This window comes from Vipera ursinii (genome assembly GCF_947247035.1).
Source record: "Vipera ursinii genome assembly, chromosome: 3".
In the NCBI taxonomy this organism is placed as follows: Eukaryota; Metazoa; Chordata; class Lepidosauria; order Squamata; family Viperidae; genus Vipera; species Vipera ursinii.
Genome location: NC_139516.1, coordinates 21,364,782 through 21,392,297, shown reverse-complemented (window position 1 = coordinate 21,392,297; position 27,516 = coordinate 21,364,782). Strand labels below are relative to the sequence as shown.

The 27,516-nt window shown below is 43.2% G+C and overlaps 1 protein-coding gene across 1 annotated transcript in view; it reads right to left on the bottom strand.

Moving 5' to 3' along the window:
- PREX1 (phosphatidylinositol-3,4,5-trisphosphate dependent Rac exchange factor 1) overlaps nucleotides 1–21,182 on the bottom strand; it is a 222,180-nt gene extending 200,998 nt beyond the window's left edge. Inside the window, exon 1 of the mRNA XM_083358786.1 lies at nucleotides 20,866–21,182. Coding sequence (XP_083214912.1) covers nucleotides 20,866–21,045 — 180 coding nt within the window. The 5' untranslated portion in view covers nucleotides 21,046–21,182. The remainder of the gene's footprint in view (nucleotides 1–20,865) is intronic.
- Nucleotides 21,183–27,516: the final 6,334 nt, after the last annotated feature.

The following is a 27,516-nucleotide window of genomic DNA, read 5'->3' as shown; positions in this document are numbered from 1 at the left end:
AAATTAATAAACAGTGGACCTATATATTGCTGCTTCATCCTCTTTCTGTTTATTTTTTTTAACAAAGAAGTCTTGCTACCTCCTTCCTTTTTATGACTTCTCTCTTGGTATCTTTCTTCTATCTCTCTTTAAATCAATTGGTTTCAGCTTTTTCCTCCAGCATCATGTTCCACTATAGGTAACTTATGACTACCTATGCTGTATCTTACCCCATAGAGTATTTGCCTTTCACTTTTAGCAGTCATTCTGTTTTAACGTCTTTTTCTACTACTTTCTTCACAGTATGTATATATTTTAGCAAATATACTTGTATTTCCTTTTTGCCCTTAAATTTTAATTTCAAACCATATAATTTTTCTTGCTTCCTGAACTTATTAGTTGATTTATTCCATATTTTCTCCTGTTCCACAATATCTTTCTGAGGTGCAGTTGAAACTCTGAGACAAGAACAACCAGACCAGTATGCAAAAATCTGGATAACCACTTCATGGCAGCTCAGAGGAAGGAAAATCTCTTCCTTTACTGCTATCTCATAGTTCCCCAGAGTTTTGCATTCTACATATGACAGCCCTATTTCAAACTTCAAGAGGCCCATGAATAGGATGTTGTTTGATGCCTGTTCCACTTTCTTCTCTGTGCATCTACATAATACCTGTCTGTGTTTTTCCTCACATTGGGATTGTCGATTAAAGTCAAATGCCCAATGAATACAGAAAGCCTATACAGTAAAAACAAAACTTTTGAAATATATCAATCAATTAGTTTTCCTGCCCTGATTCAGAAGTAACAATCTGATCACTTCCAATTCTCCAGCAATGTTTAAATTCCTCCAACCATCTGACTCCTGGGAATTGCCTCCATTCCCTCTCCTCCAAAAGGCTACAGATCAACGACCAAACTGAGTACAATATTCCAGATGTGGCCATGTACTATATCATATCCTCCACAGGGACCCCCTTTTCTTTCTCGGCAAAAGGTCCATCCTTGAGGTGAGATCTGCAGTTCTGTTTATAGAGCTGACCTTAAGAGGGGCTCTTGTGCCTGCAACAGGCTCAGTGCAGTAATGAACAGTGTTGCTGGTCCAACCAGATTTTTCCCTGCTAATTTGCAAGTAATAGAAGCCAGCTTTTGGCAGTACAACAGAAATGTATGGATTTTGGGGTTTGTTTTTTCAGCAGAGGAGGAATGATATATAGCCAAAAGTTACAAAGTAAAGAAAAAATACCCCTAATGACTGCCACACAAGAGGAAAAGTGAATGTGAAACCCAAAATGGCAGTGTACATTGTTTGTTTTTAGCAATTTAGACTAGTTACTCCATAAAATACCCTGAAACTCTATTACTTGGTGAATATATCCATCCGCAGATCCTCTTGTCAACCAAGGTCACATAATAGCACTATTGCTTTGTAAACATAGATTAAGTGTTCCACCCCAGTTCAACCAATCACCAGCACTAAACGAACCACATATTCTTCTCTTTCACACCCCCAAAAAGGCTATGGGTTTTGTGTGACTAAACCAGCACTGTGGAAGGGCTTATGCAGACTCCCTTTGGGGAAAGGAAACGATCCCATGTGCTGTGAAGAAAGGTCAGCATCATGACAGACATTTTTGTAACAAGAGAAAGATAGACAGATTCAGAAATATAAAATAGGATAATAGATAGTTTACAAAGAGATTTGAAGACTAATATTTGGGCTAACCTGTTGATTTTTTTATTTTTTTATTTTATTTTTATATATATTAGATGTTGATTTGATTTGATTATTATTAGCGATCTTCTCATCTGAAATACTTGTTTATATATTTTTCTTGTTAAATAAGGATGAGAAAGGGGAGGGGAGAGGGGAGATGGGGAGGGGGGAGGGGAGGGGAGGGGAGAGGAGAGGGGAGGGGAGGGGAGGGGAGGGGAGGGGAGGGGAGGGGAGGAGACGAGAGGAGAGAGGAGATTCAGAAGTCAGGCACAAAAGAAGCATCTCAGTAGCCTACTATCCAATCCAATGAATTAAATTTTTCCAAGATTGATGGGTACTTTCTGCACGCAAAACATGGATCCAATTACAGAATAAAGATCCTTTCCTAAAATAAGAATGACATTTAATATTGTAGAATGGTATGGTACTACACAGTAGTGGCAGACAACTTCTCATAGAAGGAGGATCCCACTTTGCATTCAATGGAAACAAGTTACTTTGAAACAAATATAGGTGTGCACCTAGTATCTTTCTGCAAATTCTTAAATCAAAAATATTTTCCCCCTGGATTATGTTGCTGTTGAAGAAACCAATACATATGCTCTAGAGTACCTTTGATGATCTGAACTTCCTTTGAATATGAAAAGCAATGTATTCTTAATGCATAGTATCCACTATTTCAGAGGTCACCAACCTTTCTCGATTAGCGGACCAAAGGAAAAGGGAGGGGGAATCATTTTACATGTGTGCGTGCGTGAGCAAGAGGCTGCAAAAGGGACACGGCTAGGACCTGCGTGATACTCACTAGCCCTGCCCCGTTCACAGCGGCACCTTTTTGCACCCCGTGGTGCAGCAGCATCCTATTTCCACACCCCGAGGTGCAAAGTGTCCATTTTTGCGCCTTACAGCGCAGCAGTGGCCTGCTTTTATGCCCCAATGTGCAGCGGTGGCCCATTTTCATGTCCCGAGGCATGGCAGTGTCCTGTTTTTGTGTCCTGCAGCAGAGTTTCCTGTTTTCATGCCCTACGGCTGCAGCGCTAGCACAAGTGAAGGGGTGAGCATGCAAAAGCGCTCGCACTGGCCAGCCTGTTACCGGCCCAGTAGCCAGTAGGCCATGGCCCACAGGTTGGGGACTCCTGCACTATTTCACATGAAGAAATTGACTGGGTTCTAACTCCTAAATGGAAAAATGATGTCTATTTCCTAATAGGAATGTAGATATTGGTGGACTGTCAGGAAATTAATTCTATAAAATTCTGTATGAAAGACTAGAATATATTTCTGGATATTGCTACTCTGGTTTTATATGCTGTGGATCCTTAAGTTAGGGGGAAAGTGTATCTCACTATTTAGGATAAGAAATGTGGCTTCTCACTTCAAAGTCAAAGCAAGAATGAATTGCGATGGTAGGGCTCGCAACTCGATAGGGCTCGCAACTTGGGCGTCCTCTTGGATTCACGGCTCAATTTTGAAGATCATATAGGAGCCGTGACCAGGGGGGCTTTTGCCCAGTTTCGTCTGGTGCGCCAGTTTTTTTTTTCTCTAGCGTGCGAGCGAGAACCCTATCTGGACCAAGATACCCTACGCACAGTCACCCATGCGCTTGTGACCTCCCGGCTAGACTACTGCAACGCTCTCTACATGGGGCTGCCCTTGAGGACCACTCGGAGGCTTCAGCTGGTGCAGAATGCAGCTGCGCGAGTTGTTATGGGAGTTTCCCGATAATCCTGTGTAACACCTCTTCTCCGTGAGCTGCATTGGCTTCCGGTTGCCCTCTGGGTGAGATTCAAGGTGCTGGTAATAACCTATAAAGCTCTAAATGGCTTGGGTCTGGATTATCTAAGGGAACACCTGCTGCCGGCATCAACTTCCCATCGTCCTGTGCGCTCCCACAGGGAGGGCCTTCTTAGGGTACCGCCGGTTAAGGAATGCCGGCGGGTTATTCCCAGGGGAAGGGCATTCTCTGTGGGCGCGCCGGCCCTTTGGAACCAGCTTCCCACGGAGCTTAGGACCACCCCCGACCTTCGCTCATTTCGTAGGGACTTGAAAACTTGGTGTTTTGAGCTGTCTGGCCCAGACTGAGGGGTTTTAATTATTTAATTAATGGGGTTTTAGTTAAGTTCAGGGATTAATTTAATCTTAGTTTTAATCGATTTTAATTGTATGTGATGTATTTTAACTTTTAATTTTCCCTGTAAACCGCTCTGAGTCCTACGGGAATAGGGCGGTATATAAATTTAAATAAATAAAATAAATAAATAAATAAAATAGTGAGAGCAGAATTCAGCCCTGGATGTGACAATATCAGATTCATGGACAACTTGCAGGAGTATGAGTTTGGTAGCTATGCCAAATCTTGATTTGTTTAAGCATGTTTTGTGAACATAGCCAATTTACGATCTTAGCAAAACAAGGGAATTTCTCTGTCAAAATAAATCTAGCTAGTACCAAAGTCTACCTTTAATATTTCCCAGTACAGGCATTCCACGGAAATCTTTTGTGTTTAAAATCCAAACTGTTGGTGAAATTACAAGGCTGCTGGACCAAAGCACATTAATTGATGCTAATCACAAAAAAGAAAGAGTAATATTAATTCAGCTGAAAGACTGAAACCTGCCCCTTCCATTCTTTTTCATGACACTCAGCATGTTAAATATTTTAATGAAGGGTCCCTGGACTTCCTGTGGAGTCTTCCATTGTGATGAAGCTTCTGCAAAACAACATCAACCGCACTGGCAGCAGGGTGGCCGCAAAACTGCCAATGACTGAAGAGAAGACAGAAGAAAAATATCAAAGGCTCAAGGTTTTCTAAAAGTCACCCTCTTTTACTTGAAGGAGGTTTTGCAGCAATTTCAGGCAAGGAGGAAATAGACTGAGCCTTGATCACAGTGGCATAAAACAGTGAACAATCTCCAACGTTTTCTTGTTATATGTCACTATTACAGGGTGGAGATTTCCTGTGCAGTGTGTACTACTTCTGTTACACATTATGCAGGTTCAAAATTGCATTAAGCTATTGCTTTTGTTAACCTTATCCATTGAATGAATTGCAATGGCCAATAATATTTATTTATGTTTATTTAATGTATATCCTGCCTTTATTATTTTTAAAAATAACTCAAGGTGGCAAACACACACAATACACTTTGTCCTCCTATTCTCCCCACAACAACAGTTCTGTGAGGTGGATCGGGCTAAGTGAGATTGACTGACCCAAAGTCACCTTTCCCTCATGCGCGCGTGTTTGACAAGCTGGTTTGAAGAGCCGTTTGGAGAATGCATCTTTTTCCCTCCACCCCCAGAGGAAGAAGCCCCTCTTGCCTGCCCCAAAGCTGCCAGCCACCAACACGCCCGGCCGCAGCGTGTCAAGCAGCAACTGTTTTCTTTCTTTCTCTTTATTTTTTCCTTCCTTCCTATATTCCTCCTGCCTTCTTCCTTTCTTGTCTTCCTTCCTTCCCTCCCTCCTCTTTTCTCTCTCTCTCTCTCAATAAGCAAACAATCAGGGTTCTGACTGGCTGCTCCGCACTTCTTCCTCCTCCTCCTCCTCCCCCCCTCAAATAAACTGCATGCAAAAATCCCACAAAACTCCCCAAATCTGAATTTTTGCCACAGCAATTCTTTCTCTCCGTCAGCCTCCTCCTCCGCTCCCTCAGAGCAGTCTTTTCTGAGGGGAGGAGAAGCCAGCATGGCGGAGCCATCCATACCAGAACTGGACAGGGGGCAGGGCCGGTGTATGTCTCGCCTTAGGTAAGCTCCACTTTAATTAAACCCTGTTCTGCGTATATGCATGCACGTGCGCATGCGCACGTGCATTTTGCAGCTCCCAGGGGGTTTTTTTGGTGAGGCAACCGGTTCCAAGTGGCTCTTTCACCAATTCAGGTTGCCAACCCCTGCCCTACCTTATACACTGAAAGTTGGCTGGGAAACTTTGGGCCACTCACTCTCACCTCATCTGAATCCACCTGACAGGTTGTTGTAGTAGCAAAAATAGAAGGCAAGAACATTATACACCCTGCTGCCTTGAGTTGTATAAAGGCAGAATGTACATCTATTAATAAAATGGCACTGTATATCCATAATTAATAATTACAGACTAGAGCTCAGTGTATGCATATCTGCAATCTTGGATTTGCTTTTTGATACATAAAGCATACCCAAAATAGAGAGTCTATGTTTGTATATCCATGTAGTTAGTTTTTCAAGGGTTACACTTAGATCATCAGGGCAATGTGTTTGCTCTTCCTTCTTTCAGTCACAGCAAATCTCCCATCAGCCTGACTTCCTTATAGAAGCTGGCCTTCTTCATAGCAAATCACTTATGAAACGATGGAGGAACTCATACATGAAAAATACCTCATGCTGGATCCTCTGCTCCATGGAGCTCTTTCAAAATTTCAGTCAAGGAGCTTCTTAATCACACCACCAAAAATGTTCATGCTGCCTGCAGGTGTCTCACAGACTGGAGTCCTATGGCATGAATGAGAGATTGCCACAAGCAGTTACAATGCTAGAACTGCCCACAGACTCTCAAGAACACACTTTGGTCACTACACAGAGCTGACAAACAGCACTAGCATCCATAGTATAAGTAAGAGGCCACACCTCCAAGTTCATAAAAGAGTGACCTACAACAGTGAAGCCAGCATGAGCAATGTGATACAAATCAGAGCAACTCTGTCCATCATCAGCCAAGTCAGCTAATCTGAAGATTGGTAGCTGCTACAAGGACATCACAGACACTCTCATAACTCGGTTGACCCAGGGAGATCCACCACAGGAACACAAGAAGGAGAAAGAGGTACCACTATGGAAGAAAGCACTCATGAGAGGAAGACAATGACATAGGCCAATAGTCTCCAAACGTACGCACTTCCCAGAGGTCTAGGTTTAAACCTCTAGAAATCTAGGAAGTTGAAGTCCACAAATCTTAAAGTTGCCAAATTTGAAGACCCCTGACATAGACTATGGAACCTAACCCTTTATTTCCCCTAAACCTCAAGTCTCATCATTCAGTTTGTCTACAATTTTGCTCTGAACCTCCAAGAATAAAAACTCCACCTATATAACATTTTCCTCAAGGGAGCCGGAAGTGACAATTTTATCACTTGACTAATTTTATTCCATCATACTGTAAATATGGTCCCTTATGAAGCCCTTAAGTAACTTACTACAAGTCAAAGGCTAAGCAAGAGCAAACTTTTATCAAATAACTGACAGCACAGAAGTAAATTATGGAATGGGGAAAGACCAGTGAAATCTCTTCCCCAGGCTTTAAAATATCTTGGAGCAACCTGAAAGACAATTATCAAATTTTACAAGATGGTTCTACTGTTGCTTCCCTACATATCTACACACACATTTATGCTAAATATCACTTGTTCTAATTTAAGGCAACTTTGAGGAAAAGGTCTTGTTAACCGAGGACACAAACAAGAATTCACAAAGGCACAAGCTGAACGGCTGAATGTAGCTCTGAGCAGACCACTATAAAAACCACAGGATGCATCACAGAGCAATACAGATAATTATCTTGTTTGGAAAGAGGCCTTTTGCTTGTTGTGAGAAGGCATTATACAAGACTTTATTAGAAAACAGTAATTACCTGACTCTTCTTTCATCTGGAGAACCTGCAGCATTTTTACAAACCCTAATGAACAAACCCTCATAAACCTGCATGAGGTAGAGATTATAATCTATCCCATTTGGCAGATGGGAAGGAAATCAGCTCAAGCAGCAGGAGCAGATTCAAGAATGAAGCCCGGGACTTCTGAGTTATCTGCTTTCAGAAGTGCTCTGATGCCTTCCTCCCAATGCAGCAAAGAGAAGGCATGAGAAGTGGCAACAGCACTGGAAACCCAAACTGTAATTATTACATGGCCTTGATCAATCCAAAAATGCCAAGCTCCACGGTGAATGCAGAGGTCAAGGCCATTAACATACAAACAGATTGATTGGGGCATAAACAAAATGAAAGTTGTAGCACTGAGGACTGACTACAAAGGATGTGTTCCCTAATAGGAAGCAAAAACATAAAAGGCATGGAAATACCAAGGGAAACCTTTATTCCAATCTAGGGAAGGGGAAGAGGCAGGCAGGCAGGCAGGCAGGCAAAGCATGATCAGATGGCTGATTTGCATTCAGTTTCCTCTGCTTTCTCATAAAAAAAGAATTCCTCTTTAAAAAAACAGCTCCAAGATGCCAACACTCAAATCAGTTTAGATCTCGCTGAATCAACTGGACATAAATACTACACACCAACCTGATGAATTTCAAAGTCATTAATTTCAATTACTATAATATTAGCCAGTTTTATTATGATGGTTTGATTATTACAATTATTTTAATTCACCCATTTGAGTAAAGGTGGCATTGACTTGTTTTATGTACCATGTTATGCCATAATAGGACTTGGTTTGTCACAATATGTGAATTATTGCAATTTACAGATTATGGTTTAATTCAGGACCCCAATAAAAAGGTAAAGGTAAAGGTTCCCAATGGAGGACCATTATTCTGGAGGTAGTTGACAAAGACCCCACCTCTCCCCTTTCTTGTTCCCTTCCTCCTCATCTTTGTCAATTTTAAGTTAATATTACTGTTTATTGCTTTAATGTTTCAATATTTTTATCAGTTTTTTAATTATTGTAATTTGCCTAGTTGCCTCCAGGTCAAATGGGTAGCATATAAGTTGAATAAATAAACAATATAGTTGAGATACCCCTTCATGGATTACTGCCTTGTCGTGGCGAAGGGGCTTGCGTAATTCAATGAAGCTATGAGCTATGCCGTGCAGGGCCACCCAAGATGGAAAGGTCATAGCAGAGAGTTCTGACAAAACGTGATCCACTGGAGAAGGAAATGGCAAACCACTCCAGTATCTTTGCCATGAAAACCCTATGGACAGTACCAAAAGGCAAAACGATATGACGCTGGAAGATGAGCCCCTCAGGTCGGAAGGCGTCCAATATGCTACTGGGGAAGAGCAGAGGGCTAGTACTAGTAGCGCCAGAAAGAATGAAGCGACTGGGCCAAAGCCGAAAGGACGCTCAGCTGTGGATATGTCTGGTGGTGAAAGGAAAGTCCGATGCTGTAAAGATTTTTTCTCCATAGGAACCTGGAATGTAAGGTCCATGAATCAAGGAAAGCTGGACGTGGTCAAACAAGAGATGGCAAGACTAAACATCGACATGTTAGGTATCAGCGAACTAAAATGGACAGGAATGGGTGAATTTAATTCAGATGACCATCAGGTATACTACTGTGGGCAAGAATCCCTCAGAAGAAATGGAGTAGCCTTCATAGTCAATAAAAAAGTAGGAAAAGCAATACTGGGATACAATCCTCAAAATGACAGAATGATCTCAGTTCGAATCCAAGGCAAACCATTCAATATCACAGTAGTCCAAGTCTATGCCCCAACCACCGGTGCTGAAGAGGATGAAATTAACCGGTTCTATGAAGCCCTACAGCACCTTATAGAACTAACACCCAAAAATGATGTCCTTATCATCATGGGGGATTGGAATGCTAAAGTAGGAAGCCAAAAGATAACCGGAATAACAGGCAAGTTTGGCCTTGGAGTACAAAATGAAGCAGGGCACAGGCTGATAGAATTTTGTCAAGAGAATACGATGGTCATAGCAAACACTCTTTTCCAACAACCCAAGAGACGGCTTTACACATGGACATCACCAGACGGTCAACACAGAAATCAGATTGACTATATGCTCTGCAGCCAAAGATGGAGAAGCTCTATACAGTCAGTAAAAACAAGACCAGGAGCTGACTGTGGCTCAGACCATGAGCTTCTTGTTGCAAAGTTTAGGCTTAAATTAAAGAAAGTAGGGAAAAGCGCTAGGCCAGTCAGGTATGAATTAAATCATATCCCTGTTGAATATACAGTAGAGGTGACAAATAGATTTAAGGAATTAGATCTGATAGACAGAGTGCCTGAAGAACTATGGACAGAGGTTCGCAACATTGTACAAGAGGTAGCAACCAAAACCATCCCAAAGAAAAAGAAATGCAAGAAAGCAAAATGGCTGTCTGAGGAAGCTTTGCAAATAGCTGAGGAAAGGAGGGAAGCGAAAGGCAAGAGAGAAAAAGAAAGATATGCCCAATTAAATGCAGAATTCCAAAGAATAGCTAGAAGAGATAAGAATGCCTTCTTAAATGAACAATGCAAAGAAATAGAAGAAAACAATAGAATAGGGAGGACCAGAGATCTTTTCAAGAAAATTAGAGAGATGAAAGGAACTTTTCATGCAAAAATGGGCATGATAAAGGACCGAAATGGCAGGGACCTAACAGAGGCAGAAGAGATTAAGAAGAGGTGGCAAAATTACACAGAAGAACTATACAAGAATGAGCTTAACATCCCTGACAATCACAATGAGGTAGTCACTGACCTCGAGCCAGACATCCTAGAATGTGAAGTGAAGTGGGCCTTAGAAAAGCTGAGCAACAACAAAGCTAGTGGAGATGACAGTATTCCAGCTGAGCTATTCAAAATCTTAAAAGACGATGCAGTAAAAGTGCTACACTCAATTTGCCAACAAATTTGGAAAACTCAACAGTGGCCACAGGATTGGAAAAGATCAGTTTACATTCCAATTCCAAAGAAAGGCAGTGCCAAAGAATGTTCAAACTATCGCACCATTGCACTCATTTCTCATGCTAGTAAAGTTATGCTTAAAATTCTACAAGCTAGACTCCAGCAGTATGTGGATCGAGAAATACCAGAAGTACAGGCAGGATTTCGAAGAGGCAGAGGAACTAGAGAACAAATTGCTAACATACGCTGGATCATGGAGAAAGCTAGAGAGTTCCAGAAAAACATCTACTTCTGCTTCATTGACTATGCTAAAGCCTTTGATTGTGTGGATCATAACAAACTCTGGCAAGTCCTTAAAGAGATGGGCATACCAGACCATCTTATTTGTCTCTTGAGAAACCTATATGCGGGCCAAGAAGCAACAGTGAGAACTGGACACGGAACCACTGATTGGTTCAAAATTGGGAAAGGAGTCCGGCAAGGCTGTATACTGTCGCCTTGCCTATTTAATTTATATGCAGAGCACATCATGAGAAAGGCAGGGCTAGATGAATCAAAAGTTGGAATTAAGATTGCTGGAAGAAACATCAACAACCTAAGATATGCAGATGACACCACTCTAATGGCAGAAAGTGAAGAGGAACTAAAGAGCCTCTTGTTGCGAGTGAAGAAGGAGAGTGCAAAAGTTGGGTTGAAACTAAACATTAAGAAAACCAAGATCATGGCATCTGGCCCTCTCAATTCCTGGCAAATAGATGGGGAAGAAATGGAGGTAGTGACAGATTTTATTTTCCTGGGCTCCAAGATCACTGCAGATGGGGACTGTAGCCAAGAAATTAAAAGACGCTTGCTCCTGGGGAGGAAAGCCATGACAAATCTAGACAGCATACTAAAAAGCAGAGACATCACCCTGTCAACAAAAGTGCGTATAGTCAAGGCTATGGTCTTCCCAGTTGCAATGTATGGCAGTGAAAGCTGGACCATAAGAAAGGCTGAGCGCCAAAGAATTGAAGCCTTTGAACTATGGTGCTGGAGAAGACTCCTGCGAGTCCCTTGGACTGCAAGGCGATCAAACCGGTCAGTCCTAGAGGAGATCAACCCTGACTGCTCTTTAGAAGGCCAGATTCTGAAGCTAAAACTCAAATACTTTGGCCATCTAATGAGAAGGAAGGACTCACTGGAGAAGAGCCTAATGCTGGGAAAGATTGAGGGCAATAGAAGAAGGGGACGACAGAGAATGAGGTGGCTGGATGGAGTCACTGAAGCAGTGGGTGTGAGCTTGAATGGACTCTGGAGGATGGTGGAGGAGAGGAAGGCCTGGAGGAACGTTGTCCATAGGGTCGCGATGGGTCGGACACGACTTCGCAACTAACAACAACAACAACAACAATAGTTGAGATATTTGCATGATACGTGGGAACTAGAAAATTGGTTTAATTAAACTCAGGTTAAAACATCATGGCTTGTTATATGTGAGATCAGGTACAAGTCTCTAAAAACATAATATGGTATCCAAGACAACATCCCCCAAACAGCTTTCAAGTGTCCAAAAATATGGGCTAATCTGCATAGAAACTACAATTCTGCTTATGTTGTTTCAGGGAATCTATAAAGAATATCTTTAAAACACTAATAACCTGATTGGTCCACAGGGAGAAAAATCCATAGTTTGATACTACTTGGAAAAAACAAAAATCACAGTAAAGAACATGCAAGCATTCAAGAGTTTGAGGACAAGTGTCAAGTGTTCACGGTAATTAGGATGAACCAAGGTGTTGAGAGATACATAGGAAAGTTTTCAGAGCTCAGGAAACAACCATCTGTTTTCTTCCTCAAATACTAGGTATGTCACAATTATTTTCCTAAGGCCAACTTTGAACTCTAGATACCCTGGCTGAAATATCTGACGAAGCTGTTGGACTTTCTTGCTTCTTACCCAATCCCTGTTTACTATAGTATCTTTTGTTACTAATAGCATAAAGAACACAAAAACCTGCAAACACAGTTATGCCTTTCCAGATGCTCCTAAAGTATTCATCTGAGGATGCCAGAAAATCCTATTTCTAATTAAAATACAGAAATAATTCACTATCCTCCAGAACATCATTATCATACTAGTAACACATGTCTCAGTCATACAGCAGAATCACATGAGTAATAACAAACTGTAGCACGAACCTGGAGGTTGGACTAGGTTGGACTTGATAATTTACAAGATACCTGCAAGCCCTTGCATTTATGATTCTAAGACAACCCTCAAGAGTTATTCCAAGACACTTATATATTGGATTGCAGACATATTAATCTCAAGGTTCATTAGAGACCTACAGCACCAACAGCTTCAATGAAAGAATCAGCTGTGAGGGTCACCAAGTTCAGTTCTCTGTTGATCAAAAAGTAGCAACGAGATATTTCAAAGAAATTTCCATCCAACCAGACGTATACTGTAAATTGCCTGCTTTCATTTCATGCTCTATATCCAGGTTGCTTTCCTAATGAAAAATATAAATTGCTGTATTTATACAGTTAAACTCTTTTCTGGAGACACCCTACCTTTTGATTGGATCTTTGTTTTCTTGAGTACCTAAGCAAGACTGCTTTGGAAGGGATGATGCTTTTAGGAAATGAATAAAATAAGCAATGTTTTCAGTATGAGAATACATGCGTGATCCAGCTGCCTTTTTGATAAATGCCCTGTGGCAAGTGCCAGGCTCATGCATCTGATCTATACTTCAGCAATAACAAAACAGGAAAGTACATTTCAACCTGCCCTTTTCTATATTTTACTCTCCCTTCCTCTCTCATAAAGCCACCATGCACACAACTTGTTTTACACTGCTGTTTTTCAAACTGGCAACTTTAAGAGAGGAATTCTGCTGGCTGAGGAATGCTGGGAGTTGAAGTCCACACCTCTTAAAGTTGCCGAGTTTGAAAAACAATGTTTTACAGAAACCAGATGGTTCACCTTCTCTGGACAAACAGCTTTATTATCAGCACCTACTGAACCTAAGAAGAGACACAAAAGCTATGGTATAAGGCAGGACACAGGAAATCACCACCAAGAAGTGACCAAGACAAACATTCCTTGTAATGGTTCAAAGGCCAATTGCAGCAGCTAATCGCAGATGGAAAAAGAGCAGCAGGCCATGTACAAAACAGCTGCTCCAGATTGCATAGCATCCTAAATACCAAGAAGCTAAATACTCAGCCGAATTGCAGAACAAAATATTTTTAAGGCAACGGATGTGGTTTTTATTTTATCTGATAGCAGCATGTGTGCTAATGTTGCACACTTATATAGTAGGGAATGAAAGAAGTCAGGCTCTAACACAAAAAAGACACCCCAACAAAATAAGCTGGCACCAATGCAATTGATGCAAACCAAGATTTCTGTGGATGCTAAGCTCAGCATTGTTTATACCATCTAGTGTGATGCATGGAAACAGGAATGTATGAAATGATTTATTACGTATCAACAGAATTGATGAACATTTGTGAAGGCAAATAATTTCCAGTGCCAGTTTGGGGGACCAATGTGATAACCTCAGATCTTTCATATCTCTATCTTAAAATACGGCTTGTCAATAAATTTAGCCAATTAAAGGTTAAATTTAACCTTTAATGCAGCGTTTCCCAACCTTAGGAACTTGAAGATGCGTGGACTTCAACTCCCAGAATTCCCCAGCCAGCATAGCTGGCTGGGGAATTCTGGGAGTTGAAGTCCACGCATCTTCAAGTTCCTAAGGTTGGGAAACGCTGCTTTAATATAATAATCACAAACAGGGCAATAATCAGATGACCATGATGAAGTGCAATCCACAGTGCTTAAGCTAGAGAAATGTTTGCCAGAATAAAATTTACTGTCCCTATTGCCAAACCCTCTTCTGTCACAGTAACACAGTTGGCAAATGATACTGTCCTCACTTTTAATATCAGACAATTTAAGGGAGGCATTGCCTATTGGCAGAAAACAACTATCATTTATTCTCCCTAGTTCGGCAGGTGTAGGTGGGTTCTTGGCAAAAATTGTGAAAATATTGTTTTAATACTGGACCAGTTTTTTTAAAAATCAAACAATTTTGTTGTGATCTAGGAAGAAGACAAAAACACTGTCATAAGGCCAAGGCATTAAAAATGGAGATAGGTTGTAGTTGTGACCACAAATATATATATTTTTTAGCAACTAGAGACTTTCAACAGTGGGCAAACCTAATACTTTATGCTAGTTTTAGGCAGGAAGAATCTTTCAAGGGTATTCAGAGAGTTCTAGTTTAGGTATTTTAAGCCTATCAGAAGACTGAAGATTACTAAGAAGTTCTTTTCTTAAAGTTTGGCAATGTAATCCTAACCAGGCTTTGGCATTTATAAAATACAGTAGAGACTTGGGGCATGTATACAGGCCAGAGGCTATCTTTAAAGATATAGATTAGGTTTGTGTGTGTGTGTGTGTGTGTGTGTGTGTGTGTGTTTGTTTGTGTGTGTGTGTTTGTGTGTGTTTGTATTTATTTCAACTTTTTTCAGCTTTCCAACTTCTGCTAGTTTTGTACTCACTGAAAGTCGTCCTAAAATTTAAAGATTGGAAGCAAAAGTGTTTGGGGAGAAGAGTGACTGACACTCCAATATAAATATATACAGTGCTTCTCAGTTTGTTCATCAGACAGAAGAGATTCCACCCACTGAATTCTTTAGAATCCATCAAAAAAGAATAAATAAAAATGGGTAAAGGGTAAAAAAAAAAAAGGAATGCTGCAACTTTTTGAAATTCTGTGATTTCATAATCCAAAGGAATCTAGCAGTCTATGCATCTAAGCATAGCAGAACACTGTCAACTGCCTGGCCAAGAAAGAAGCATTTTATATGTTAATGTAAAATCTTGTTAATGCAGAGAGCTAAAATTGCATTATATTCCACAGCTCAAGAAAGTGCCGCACAGCTTTCTTGCAGGAAATACGGCAGCTTTCTTAGGGAACTCAGAAAATGTTGTATACTGTAACTTTCAGGCTGCCCTCTCCTCTCCACCCCCCACACCTCTTGCTCCCCCCTTTTGACCCACAGAAGTAAAATAAAAGTGGTGGGATCTGCCCGACAAAGCAAATAAAAAGGGACCTTTTGTATCTGCAAGGGACCCCCACCTAGCAGAGGGGAAAAGGTCTCTAGGCGCACACAAAGAGAAACCTCTCCCTTCTTTGGGCTAAAGGAATATTCACCATAGCATATGAACCAAAAATATGGAGATGTGAGAGATCAGGCTTGTGTCCATCAGAGAATGTCGATTGGTGGCCCCCAGGGGGAGATCCTTCTCTGTGGGCGCTCCGGAGCTGTGGAATCAGCTACCGGTAGAGCTCCGGATGGCGCCCGATCTTCGCTCCTTTCGCCGCGATCTCAAGACATTTTTGTTTGTACAAGCCGGCCTAGCCTGAGGGGGAGTGTTGGGGTTGTTTTATTTTTTGTTTTTTAATTTTTCTGGGGGTTTTTAGCGTTGTATCATATTGTTTTTAACTAGGGCAATTGTTTAATCTGTTTTTAATGTTTGTATTGGTTATTTTATTCTGCCCTGTGAACCGCCCTGAGTCCTCAGGGAGAAGGGCGGTATATAAATGTTATTAAATTAAATTAAATTAAATTAAATTAACTGCTACATGGCCACATGCTAGTCTTCTAAGAAAAATTTTTTTTAAAAAAATCTGCAATTAACACAGTCTGATTTATAGGCAAGTCTATAGCATCAAATACAGAAAAGGATTCTTTCACATTACCACAGGAGCCCGGAAGTCCTTGGAAAGGCCCTGACTCCCTACTTATTGAATTGGGTTCTTTGCTCCTTCGGCGTTATTTATGGAGACAACTAAACAAAATCAGGGGCTTCTATGGTAAATGTTTAACCAGGGGGCCCAGCCCCAAACGCAAAACACCAACTCCTTTGTTCATCCCTGTGGTATTTTGTTGTCACAAGTTGAGAAAAGCTTTCTGGTATTGTATAAAGCTTTCTGTCATTGCGTTAACATCTATGCTTTTTTCCCCCCCAAAGCAGTTTCCTTCATTCCCGTTTTCAAGCATTGATAAAAGGACAAGTTTCTAGATAATCTGAGGAACAAGCTTCCACAAACTAAACCTGCTTCCTACCAAGTTGAGGACAATGTCACCTTCTCATATATTAAACCGGGTAGAGTAGTATAAGAGCATCTGTGGTGTACTTGGGCAATTTTGAACAGTGGACTTGGTGTCCCAAAGGTGGACACCTTTGGGCCAACTATGACCTGGATGACTGAGAATCCCCATAGACACTGGACTTACTGGTCTGAGACAGATGATGGCTCTCAAGATCTCATGAAATTCAGGCAATTTATAATTCCAAACTGAGATTCTTGCTCTGGGAAAAGTGCTCCAGGGAAGGGGGTGGGGGGAGAAAGAGAGCTTTCCCAGCCATCATTTATTTCTCTTTCCTAAATTAGGGCACTCGAAAGTGATAAGTACTGATAGTGGGTTTTGGAAAAGCAGTCTCAAACTGTTTCTACCGTTCTCTTTGGAATTCACAGAACATAAAAATATGTCCTTGAGGAACTGGTCTGGTCAATGGGCTTTTGCTTTACAGCTCCAGGACACCAAAAAACAACTCCCTTGTTGGCTCTGAGGAAATATTCTTCTCTACAAAACTTCAATTGTGTGAGACTCACTATAACCTGACATGGCACAGTGATTTTTTTTTCTGGAAACTTATCATCTATTATTATTCATAGGCAGAATTAGCATGCTGGAGGGGCATTTGCCGAGCTCTTGATCTCTGGTAGACTAAAGCTACACACACACAGTACTCAATTGGTATAGCTGGGTGTTTAAATATTGAAGGTATACACAGAGCTCTGAAACAGGATTACCATTAGCCATCAGCAATGCACCAATGCAATAGTATAGCCATGTACTAGTTAGGGACTCATTTAGGAAGTTGCCAGCAGTAAACAAAACAAAACAAAAATGACTTGAAGGCACACATGCAACCTCCCCCCCCCCAAAAAAAAAGCTTTTGAGAAATGGAAGTTCCAAGAACAAGTTTCTAGCTCTCATGATTGCAAACAAGTTCAAAAACATCTGAGCAAAAACTAGAGAAAGTTATGAAACCAGATACAAATTTAGGTAGAAGCCCTATTCCAACATAATGAACTCATTATAATGTCTTATTGCAAATGAGCACAATTGTGCATCTCCTGCAAATAATGATGGCTTACATAGGCAATAGATATGAAACTGTTCTTGTTATTATAATGTTGGGGTTCACTGGAATATTTGAAGATAAAACAAAAGATTTCTCTGGTGTGTCAAGAAGACGATATCCCTATTTTTTATACTACAGGAAAGATGCACTACCTCTCTACTCGTGGAAACTGAAATGGGTCACAAGTTATGTTCATTTGATGCATGGACACAACTAGAGCCAGAAGAAATGCGATAGTATGCACTTTTGCTAAGCTGCCACTTTTTCCATGCTAACAGAAAATACTGTAACTATTAATAAAACAAGTATTTCATTTATCTGTACTCCTCAATTTACAATACATTTGACAAATGCAATGTAACAATATAATATAGAATAGAGAGTATACAATAAAGAGTGTAAGATAAAATTATATTATGTTACAAACTATTGTGAAATCCATTTATCAGATTTGCTTAAGAGTAGCCAGAAAGGAGGACCATTGCAATTTTAGACACAGAATTTCAGAATATCAGGCCATGCTTTTTACAAACCTGGTCCAACTTAAAGCAAGCAAAGAACAGTTTCTTACATAGTTTGTAAAGATTCAGGGACTTTCATGTTGATATCAATGGTCCTTCAAACAACTTGATTGCTTTCTGGGCTCTAAGTAAGGTAACAGTAAATTCATCCTTGAGTGGAGTATGATTCATGATGACTACACGGACACATGTAATTTTCTGGGCTCAATATAGAAATAACTTGTCAATGCTTTCTCCTCTACAATGCTTTATCGACTCCCCAGTCTATCCCAATATCCTGGAATTTCCTGGTGGTCTCCCATCCCAACTAAGAATTGAGTCCAGTCCAGCTTTTTAGCTTAGCTTTTTGAAATCAGACATAGTCAGCCATGTGTCATTATCTGCAGTAAATTAAAAATTAATAGTGGGAGGGAAGGAATAACAATGAAAATCTACGCCAGGGCTTTTCAACCAGTGGTACTAGTACCACCTGTGGTACATTGGCACCTGGCAGGTGGTATGCGACCATCCTAGAAAAGTGGTAGTGAAGGAGGGGAATGAGCTGAACCAGTGGCAGCCTTATACAAGCCTGAGCGAGAGATGGCCAGAGCTGGAGGGCTGTCAGGGCTCAGCAGAAGCACCAGGATCAGCGGCAGTCTCCAGCTGGAGCTCGGCACTGATCCTGGCGCCTCTGCTGAGCCCAGAAGAAGCACCGATCAGCTGGAATGTTGCAGCATCTCCAGGGTCTTGTGATTTACATTCAGATGCTTGGCAACTGATTCATATTTATGACGGCGACAGTGTCCCAGTTCATGTGAAGTGACCAAAACCTGCTGCAACCACCCAGCAGACGGGGGGGGAATAAAACCAAACACCCCCCCACCCCACCCCCGCTGCCAATCCTCAACAGAAATGCTCACAACAATGAAAACCTCAGACAAGAGGAAGAGTGCCGCCGGGCAGGCAGGCAGGCAGGTGTCTTGCTTGGCTGTGGCTTGGGGGGCACTTTTTCCAGTGCCATTGTAACTTAGAACAGTCACTAAGTGAACTGTTGTAAGTCGAGAACTACCCGTACTTCATCACTTTTTTCCTTTCTTTTTTTTAGTCATCAGGTTTTTGACACCTTGCTAGGCGACTGGTGGTACTCAGATGTTGCCATATCCTAAAAGTGGTACAATGGGTGAAAAGGTTGAAAAGCCCTGATCTACACAATATGAAAAGATATCTAGTAGTTTAATGACTAAACTTTGCATCTGACTAGTTATGGCTTTAAAAGAGCCCACTGTAGAAGCTCTATCAACAATGAGTCTGAACACAACCAGAATGTGTATAAAATGCAAACATTTCAATAAATGTTTCCTTAAAATTATCCCTTAAAGAGGGGTTCCTTTGCGGGAAATATTTTAATTGCAGATGAGCCGCACTAATTCAAGAATACTGTTGTTGCTAATGAAGAGGCTTTACAAAACTAACACAATTATAGATGTTTTTAGGCAAGGCTCAGAGCTAGATGTTTGTTCCCACAATTTCAGAAGAGCATGAGGACAGAGTTAGCCACAAAGCAATTGGGTACAAAGACAGAAATGCTTCAGAATGCTGATGAGTTTCAACTGCCACGGCTGCAAAACGCAAAACTAAAAGGGAACTGTTCATGGAAGCACTAATCTGGCCAAGAAATAAAAATGACCCTGACATGGATACAAATAGCTTAACTAATCCAATAAAAATACATAAGTAATCCAAAATTCAAGCAACAAAGACTGTTTCTAGGAAAACTACAAAGGTGACTGGAATTACTTTTAAAATAAAGTCAAAAGAGTCTCAACCTAAGCCAAGATTTACTGATGAAAAAGTTGCCAAGTCTAAACCATGCATCACAAGCTTCTCTTGGAAGAGAACAAGAAAGAAAGAAAGAAAGCCCTTTAAAACAAGCCTTCAGACCAGAAAGGATTTTATCACTATGCTTAAAAAATAAAAATCCATTAGTAATACTATATCACTGCTGCTTGCAAAGGGCTCCCCCTTATGACCAGCCAGGCACCTGATGAACTCTGGCAAGACCAATCAACTGTGTGTAAACATCTCGAAGGCTTCGGGATGTTGAAAGGGGTGATTTAAAAACCACACCAAGCCTCTGTATCAAGGGCCAGTTTTCCCACCATGAGGCAAACGCATCTTACCACCCACCTAGAAGCCCACCAGTAGCAATTTCCAAAACGCCCAGCGTGCCGGCTACGCATTCTGCCAGAAGCCTAAAGATCGGAGGTTCAAGGAAACCCACATGACAGATGAGCTCTCTCCCGTGTTGACATCCCAGCTTGCAAATCATCCACGCCCTTCAACCCAAGACCGGCGGGCCGTGCCCCCTCTCAACTTCCGAAGGCAACAACACCCTCCACTGCCACCGAGAACCCAAACTCTTTCTTTCCCAGGGAGACCAAAGTCTGCTTCACCAGCTGCGGGAACAAGAGCACACATAAGTGTCCTCAGCTGCCCCTCCAGCCTACTTCGCCGGCTTGCCCTTTGCCAACCAGGCGCTCCAGGTCCTACAGGAGACGCCTCCCCGGTAACACGGGGGACCTTAATTTCTCCGGATGTCACAATCTTCGGGCGGTCGACCCAAGAGCCCGCGCGGACTGGATACGGATTCAGCTCCGTATCGCCCGTTCCCCAGACAAAGTCTGGCGCGACTACACTGCGCCGGCCAACTTCGCAGCCCGTTTCGCAACGGCTACAAGAGTCTCCCGGGCTGGCCCCCTCCACGTTCACCGCCGCGGGTCCCATGGCCGCAGGAGACGCACAGCTGCCCTTTCTCTTTCTTCCTCGACGCAACCTTTCTCCTGCCCCCGGTGACTCCCTCTCCTTCCCGGGGTCCAGGCGTCCCCTTCGGAGCCCCGGCGCTTACCGACTGCAGGAAGCGCAGGGTGCCCACGTAGTCCCGCTCGGTGCCCAGGATCTCGTTGAGGACACAGAGGCGAAGGCGCAGCTGGCGGTCCGTATCCTTAGCCGGCTCCGAAGGGAGAGCGCCGGTGCCGGGGGCCACTGCCGCTGCCCCCGCTGGCTCAGACACCGCCTGCGCTTCCATGGCTCCTGCCTCCCGCCTCCGCTTCCAGAAGGTCGTCCCGGCCCCGCTCTCCTCACTCCGCGGCGGGCTTCAGGCGCCCTCCATCCCCGAGGCGCACGCCAAACGCACCGCAAGGACCAAGGCTCTCTCGCTCGACCTACCAGCCGCCAGCAGCAGCGCCGCGGCGCTGGGACCTGGCGAGGAGGCGGCGTCGGCGGCTACGAGGAGCGGAGCGCGAAGAGCGCTGAATGGAGAGAAGCGGGCGGGGAGTGGAGCGCGCGAGGGGGGCGTGATCAGGGCAGCGGGCGGAGGGGAGGGTTGGCCTCGGGCCCGGAGGCGGGGGCGGCGCTCCGAAGCGAGGGAGGGGGGCCGTGGCGAGACCAGCCCGAAACAGAAGTCTGGAGCCCGCAGAAGGCGGCGAGGGGAGAGGCCGGAACAAAGAGAGCAGCGGCTGGGAAGCCGGAGAAGCGGGGAAGATGCGGGGATTTCTACGATGCGATGGGGAAAAAGAAACAAAAACCTTGCCTCGGCGCGTTGGCGTGCCTTTGCCCTTCCGACCCTAGGAGAAGTCGGCTTTGCAAACTTGTTTGCGGTCGGTTTCTCAGTTTGGGAGATTGCGTGCGCGTGCAGTTGTGCTTTGTCTTGCTTGCAGTCCCCACTTCGGAGCAAATTGCGGCCTGTTGTCAAGCAGCGATACCTGCGACAGAACACGCACCAGGCGGTGCAAAATGGTACGCTTTTTGCCCGCTTTGTTGGATGAGAGAGGGAAGCCGTTCTCTGGCGGGATGTTCGCAGAGCGCGCGCTTGTTGCACATGCCTCGTTTCTTGCACGATTGGTTGCTGCATTTTGCTGCACGGAAGTCTTGTTCCGCAAAGGCTTGCATGGAGAAGCAGTGGCTGCTTGCTTCCTTTGCAAGCCAGCCAGGCTAAAAGACCTGGGAGTCCCACCATTTTTCTGCAAGCAACGGTCAAATTCCATCTCGCGTGGAACCTACAAATTCGGGACACGTTTAACACGATGGGAAATAGTGAGAAATTGAGGCACAAAAGTAATTCGGGGCTTGATGCTGCTTTGCGATCCTTGACGCTTAGAGATAAATAAGCATGGATTTTTGATTCACTTGTTTAACAAAACCAACTACAAACTTAAGCTCCACTGAAATAATTAGAGAGTGACTACCGAAGAAGCTGGCTTTTATGATAAAGGCTCTGATCAGAATGTGTGTTTTAAAACAGTTTCCTGAACATAAAACCCTTTCACTAAGCACCATTCATGGGATGGGCGGTGCCAAAAATGTCAAGATGGTGGCCACAACCATGTAATTGAAGATCTGCCTTTTTATATGTATAGTCTCCACTTTCATTTTTTTTATTTTAAAACATTCTCTCAGCAGATATCCCTGCTTTAATTGTAATTATGCTATTTCATATGTACAGATATAGTACCTGGAGCACATCATTTTCTGAGCAAATTCTTTTGGCAGTTTCAAAAGAAGAAGGGGGGGGGGGAGATGCAAAAGTGCAGAAATGTAAAGCATCAGCTGGAGGAGAGGCTTACATCCAAATATGCGCATTATTCCCGCAAATGATCCCTTATTCCTGCAGTCCCTGTGTGTACACTAGTTGCCAAGTGCCCAAATTACCATCACATCACTTACGAGGACACAGCAACAGCCACAGTTTCCAGAATGGATCATGAGTGTCCTTTTTCAGTGTAATCATAACTTTGAACAGTCACTAAATGAGTTGTTGATAAGCAAGGACTACCTGTGTGGCTCTCTTATTATTTCTTCTTGTTTTCTCCTGTTCTTACCTTTGTATGATAAATATAGGAAACATGTATTTATACTAGTGCACAAATTTGATCAACAATTAAGTACAGCCTAGGCCAAGGGTAGGCAACCTCGGCTCTTTTATGACTCATGGACTTCAACTCCCAGAATTCCTGAGTCAGCTGACTCAGGAATTCTGGGAGTTGAAGTCCATGAGTCATAAAAGAGGCGAGGTTGCCTACCCTTGGCCTAGTATATAATATGGATGCCTTGAGCTGGGTTGTCACCTGGAATTAGAAGAAATTACAGGAAAGTCAGTTTGGTCTAGTGCACAGGTCTGCAAACCGCGGCTCCAGAGCCACATGCTCCCAGTCCTCTGCCATGTGCAGTCCAAAAAAAAAAGGTGAGACTAAAAAAGTTCAACCAATCAATTCAAATATGCAGGGTAGGTGCATATCTTGCCTTGGCTCCACTCTTCATTCAAACCCTGTTCTGTGCATGCGTGCATGTACGCGCATGTGCACACATTTTTTGCGGCTCCCAGATTTTCCTTTTGTGAGGGAACCGGTTCCGAGTGGCTCTTTCACTGTTTCAGATTGCTGACCCCTGGTCTAGTGGTTAAGGCAAAGGTCTCCAACCTTTCTCGGTTAGCAGACATAGGGAAAGGGAGGGGGAAGCATTTTACCTGCGTGCACACACAGGCCGCGAACACACGTGATGCAAACGGGGCAATGCTAGAACCCACATGACACTCGCTAGCACTGCCTTTTTTGCCACTAACCACCCCGTTTTCACTGAGTGATACCCTGTTTTCACTGCGTGGTGCCCTATTTTTGCCACACAGCAACTTGTTTTTGCTGCGCAGTGCCCTGTTTTCACCGCGCAGTGCCCCGTTTGTGAAGCTGCAGTGATGCTAACATGGGGGGTGCATGCACGTGTGTGCACTGGCCAACCTGTTCTACAGCCTGGTGGCCAGCAGGACACAGCCCACAAGTTGGGGACCTCTGGGTTAAGGCATCAGGCTAGAAAGCAAGAGACCTTGAGTTCTAATCTCACCTTAGGCATGAATGCTGGCTAGGTGACCTTGGTCCCATTACTCTCTCTTGGTCCAACCCACCTCACAGGATGTTTGCTGCCTAAATAAATAAATAAAATGCAGCATTTTATACTTTACTCGCCTGAATTGCTTCCAGTTAATCAATCCCTATGTGGAATTTTGAAACCATGGGAAGAACACACTCCCTATTGGGAGTGAACATATTTCTAGGCTGGATCTCTGCCATATCTTCTGGTGCAAATTTCTCCCACTCCCTGGGAAAAGTGGCTTTGATAGTATTTCTTCACCTGGTACTGGCACTTGTAAGATTGCACTTCAGCATTTTTAAAGATTGAGGACCAAAGCATTGCTTCTGCATTTGTTGAACACATTTTTCTTTCTTTCTTCCTTTCTTTCTTTCTTTCTTTCTTTCTTTCTTTCTTTCTTTCTTTCTTTCTTCCTTCCTTCCTTCCTTCCTTCCTTCCTTCTTTCCTTTCCTTTCCTTTCCTTTCCTTTCCTTTCCTTCTCTCTTTTCTCTTGCTCTTTCTTTCTTGATCTACATCCTTCTCAGTCAGAGTTAAAAGAGTCGTGAAGTACATTTGTAAGCCAAGAGGTGATAAGTGATTCTTGAAGAACAGGTCTGATTAGACTTTTGATGTAATGACTCATTTCATCAGAGGTTTGATTTCATTGAACACCCTACTCTTGATAACATTGCAGCAGCACTTCAAATTATCTTTATTTCATCTTTGCCACAAGTTAAAAACAAGCACCCAACCCCTGTATAAATACAGGGATGTATTTCATGAGATGAAATGCCAGTATCAATAAGATTTTAGCAACATAGGCCTAGTTCATGCATCATACAAATATGGTTTGTTGGTTTTGGATTGTGGTTTCTTTAGTTGGTAAACAATAAATGGAAACAGCATGGGATGGGATGCAGTGTTTTATTGCAACTTAGGGATCCACTTTTCATTTAAATCAAATGATGCACTTCAAAGGACGGGTTGATGCAATATGAAGAGAGAGAGTTGGGAGGGATTTGAGAGTAATTAAAGGGTAAGATGGGTGTCTCAGAGTAAGGCACTAACTTTGCAACATAAAACTTGTTCAAAATGGGAAACTTAGCTAGATTTAGGGCTTATTTAGGGGGTGAATTCAAGACTTAAAATATGAATTTATCCCCTTAAAGCAGTTCTTCCCCAAAAAAGGAAGTTAAGATATCACAGGATATAGATATCTAGATATACACTAAAAATAGAGAAATTCTCCTTCATCCAAGTAGGGAGTGATAGAAATCGTGTAAATTGTTGGCAGAACATAATAAAATTCTATTTCTCTGCTCTTTGAGCTAAAGAGAAGGTAGACTGTATACTATATGTTATGTATATAGATGTATATAGTTGGGTGATCATATTAGCAGTGGCCACTGACACCACCAGGTGGTGCTACACTGTGACAGGATTGGCTGGCCCGCGGACGGTGGGAAATTCAGTTAAAGGGATTGGCCTGGTGTGTACCTGTCCAGGTATATAAGGGATCAGGCAGCCCCATTGTTCCAGTTTAGTCTGACCACAATAAAGAGCTGGTATGCTGCACTCATCTGCCTGGCGTCTTCCATGCGGTCCCAAAACCCACTACACAATAGTGGCGACGAAGGTGAGATGCCTGTTTCGTTAAGAGCTGAATCACTAGCTGATGCACTAGCTGAAGTCCCTAGGGACCGAGGAAAGAGATATCTCTCCCTAAATATATTCTAACGAAGGCCTAAATATATTCTAACCAGCCCACACAGTGACCTAGCAGCAGCTCAGAAGGTACAGTCCACCAGGAGAGCGCTGCATATGGCGGAAGCAGGGAAGCGGTCAAGGAAGAAGAAATTGATGCTGTACTTCAAAGGCTAGGAAAACACCTAACACGGTGCGACAATGACGGAAGCCAGAGAAAGACCACAACAGCCAACAAATGCACCGGTTGCAGCAGCTGCAGAGGAAACGTCCAAAAATGTGCCAGATGTGGAGGGAATCACCCGAGAGTGACCTGCAAGTTCAGAACCGCGAAGTGTCCTTCCTGCGGCAAGATGGGACACATCCAAGCCATCTGCCGAAATCGCAACTGGGACAGCCGGCATGAACTTCAATCCCTGGATGTGGTGCTAAAAGGTACTGAGCCCCCCCCAGCGCACACCTCCTAATTTTTGTGAGAGCAGGAGGACCGTGTCTCACACGGAAATCCACCGTCTGCTCACCCCAAAAATTAAACTAGAGGTCCATCTGCAAGGTGTACCTTGCAAGATGGAGCTCAACTCCGGTTCTGCAGTCTCAATAATTTCTTATGAGACTTTCAAAGTGGTTTGCGGCCTGAGCAAGCGGTGGGTTCCATTGAAACCCACCAGCATACAGTTGTCCGATTTCCAGCACGCCCCTATTAAAATCAAGGGGGAGGCCACCATGTTAGTGGGGTTTAAGGATTTCAAGGGTCCCTTGGACGTACTGGTAACCGAGGGACAGAGGACTAGTTTAGTGGGGCTGAATTGGTTTGAGGCTTTGGGTATTGGGATCTCTGGGATCTGTAATACCCAGCAAAAAAGCCTTGAATCCGTCTGCAAAACGTTTGCAGACGTATTCGATGGCAAACTTGGCAAATACACAGGAGCCGCCATTAAATTTAAGCTAAACCCGAATGTGTTGCCGGTACGAATTAAGCCCCGTAGAGTCCCATTCGCACTCAAGCATAAAATTGAGAGCGAATTGGATAAGTTAGTGAAACAAGGGGTGTTAGAGCCCATGGAGGGGGGAGATTGGGAGACCCCCATAGTTACCCCACTAAAGGCCAACGGGGAGGTTAGAACTTGTGCAGATTATAAGGCCACAGTGAACCAGGCCTTAAATCCACATGCTTACCCGGTCCTGACGGTCCAGCACGTCCTCTCTGCAGTCCATGGTGGCGCCATCTTTGCCAAGTTAGATTTAGTGCAAGCGTACCAGCAGCTCCCGGTTACCCAGGAGACAACTGACGCTCAGACAATTGTTACACACAGAGGAGCTTTCAGAGTTAACCGTTTGCAGTTCGGTGTCTCTGTAGCTTGTAGGGAAAAGAATTCAGACCCGGGTCGATAGAGGTGCTCTGAACCAGCCAGGTAGCCTCGTCTCTCTAAAAAAACCCTGAGCAACTGCCCGCTGAACTTTTATTCACCTCCTTTTTCTGAATACCAAATACAACATTACATAAACCCCATCAATCTCAAAAAAATAGGATACATGGTGATAATTGGATACGTAGTGAGAACTTTTCAGGTGCCTATGAGATCATAACAAAAACAAGATACTAAAAGATATATGTGAAAGCTCTATCATAGCGTTTCCCAAACCTCCCACATGCCATCCTGTGCGAACCAGGAGAGTGTGCTCATCACTGTAATTCACGTAGAGGCCGATAAGAAACGTTTGGGAAAGCTGAAGGTTGGGAGGCCAAAAACTGGCCATTCCCACAGTAGCTCCTGGAATTTTTCAAGAGGTGATGGAGAAGACTTTATTATTTTGATGATGTCCTGATTGCTGGGGAGTCTGAGGAGATTTTGGCTGAAAGGCTGCAGGCTGTTTTAAACAGATTCCGCTCTGCAGGGCTCAAACTAAAAAAGGAAAAGTGCAGCATTGGAGTGGCATCCACTGAATTCTTAGG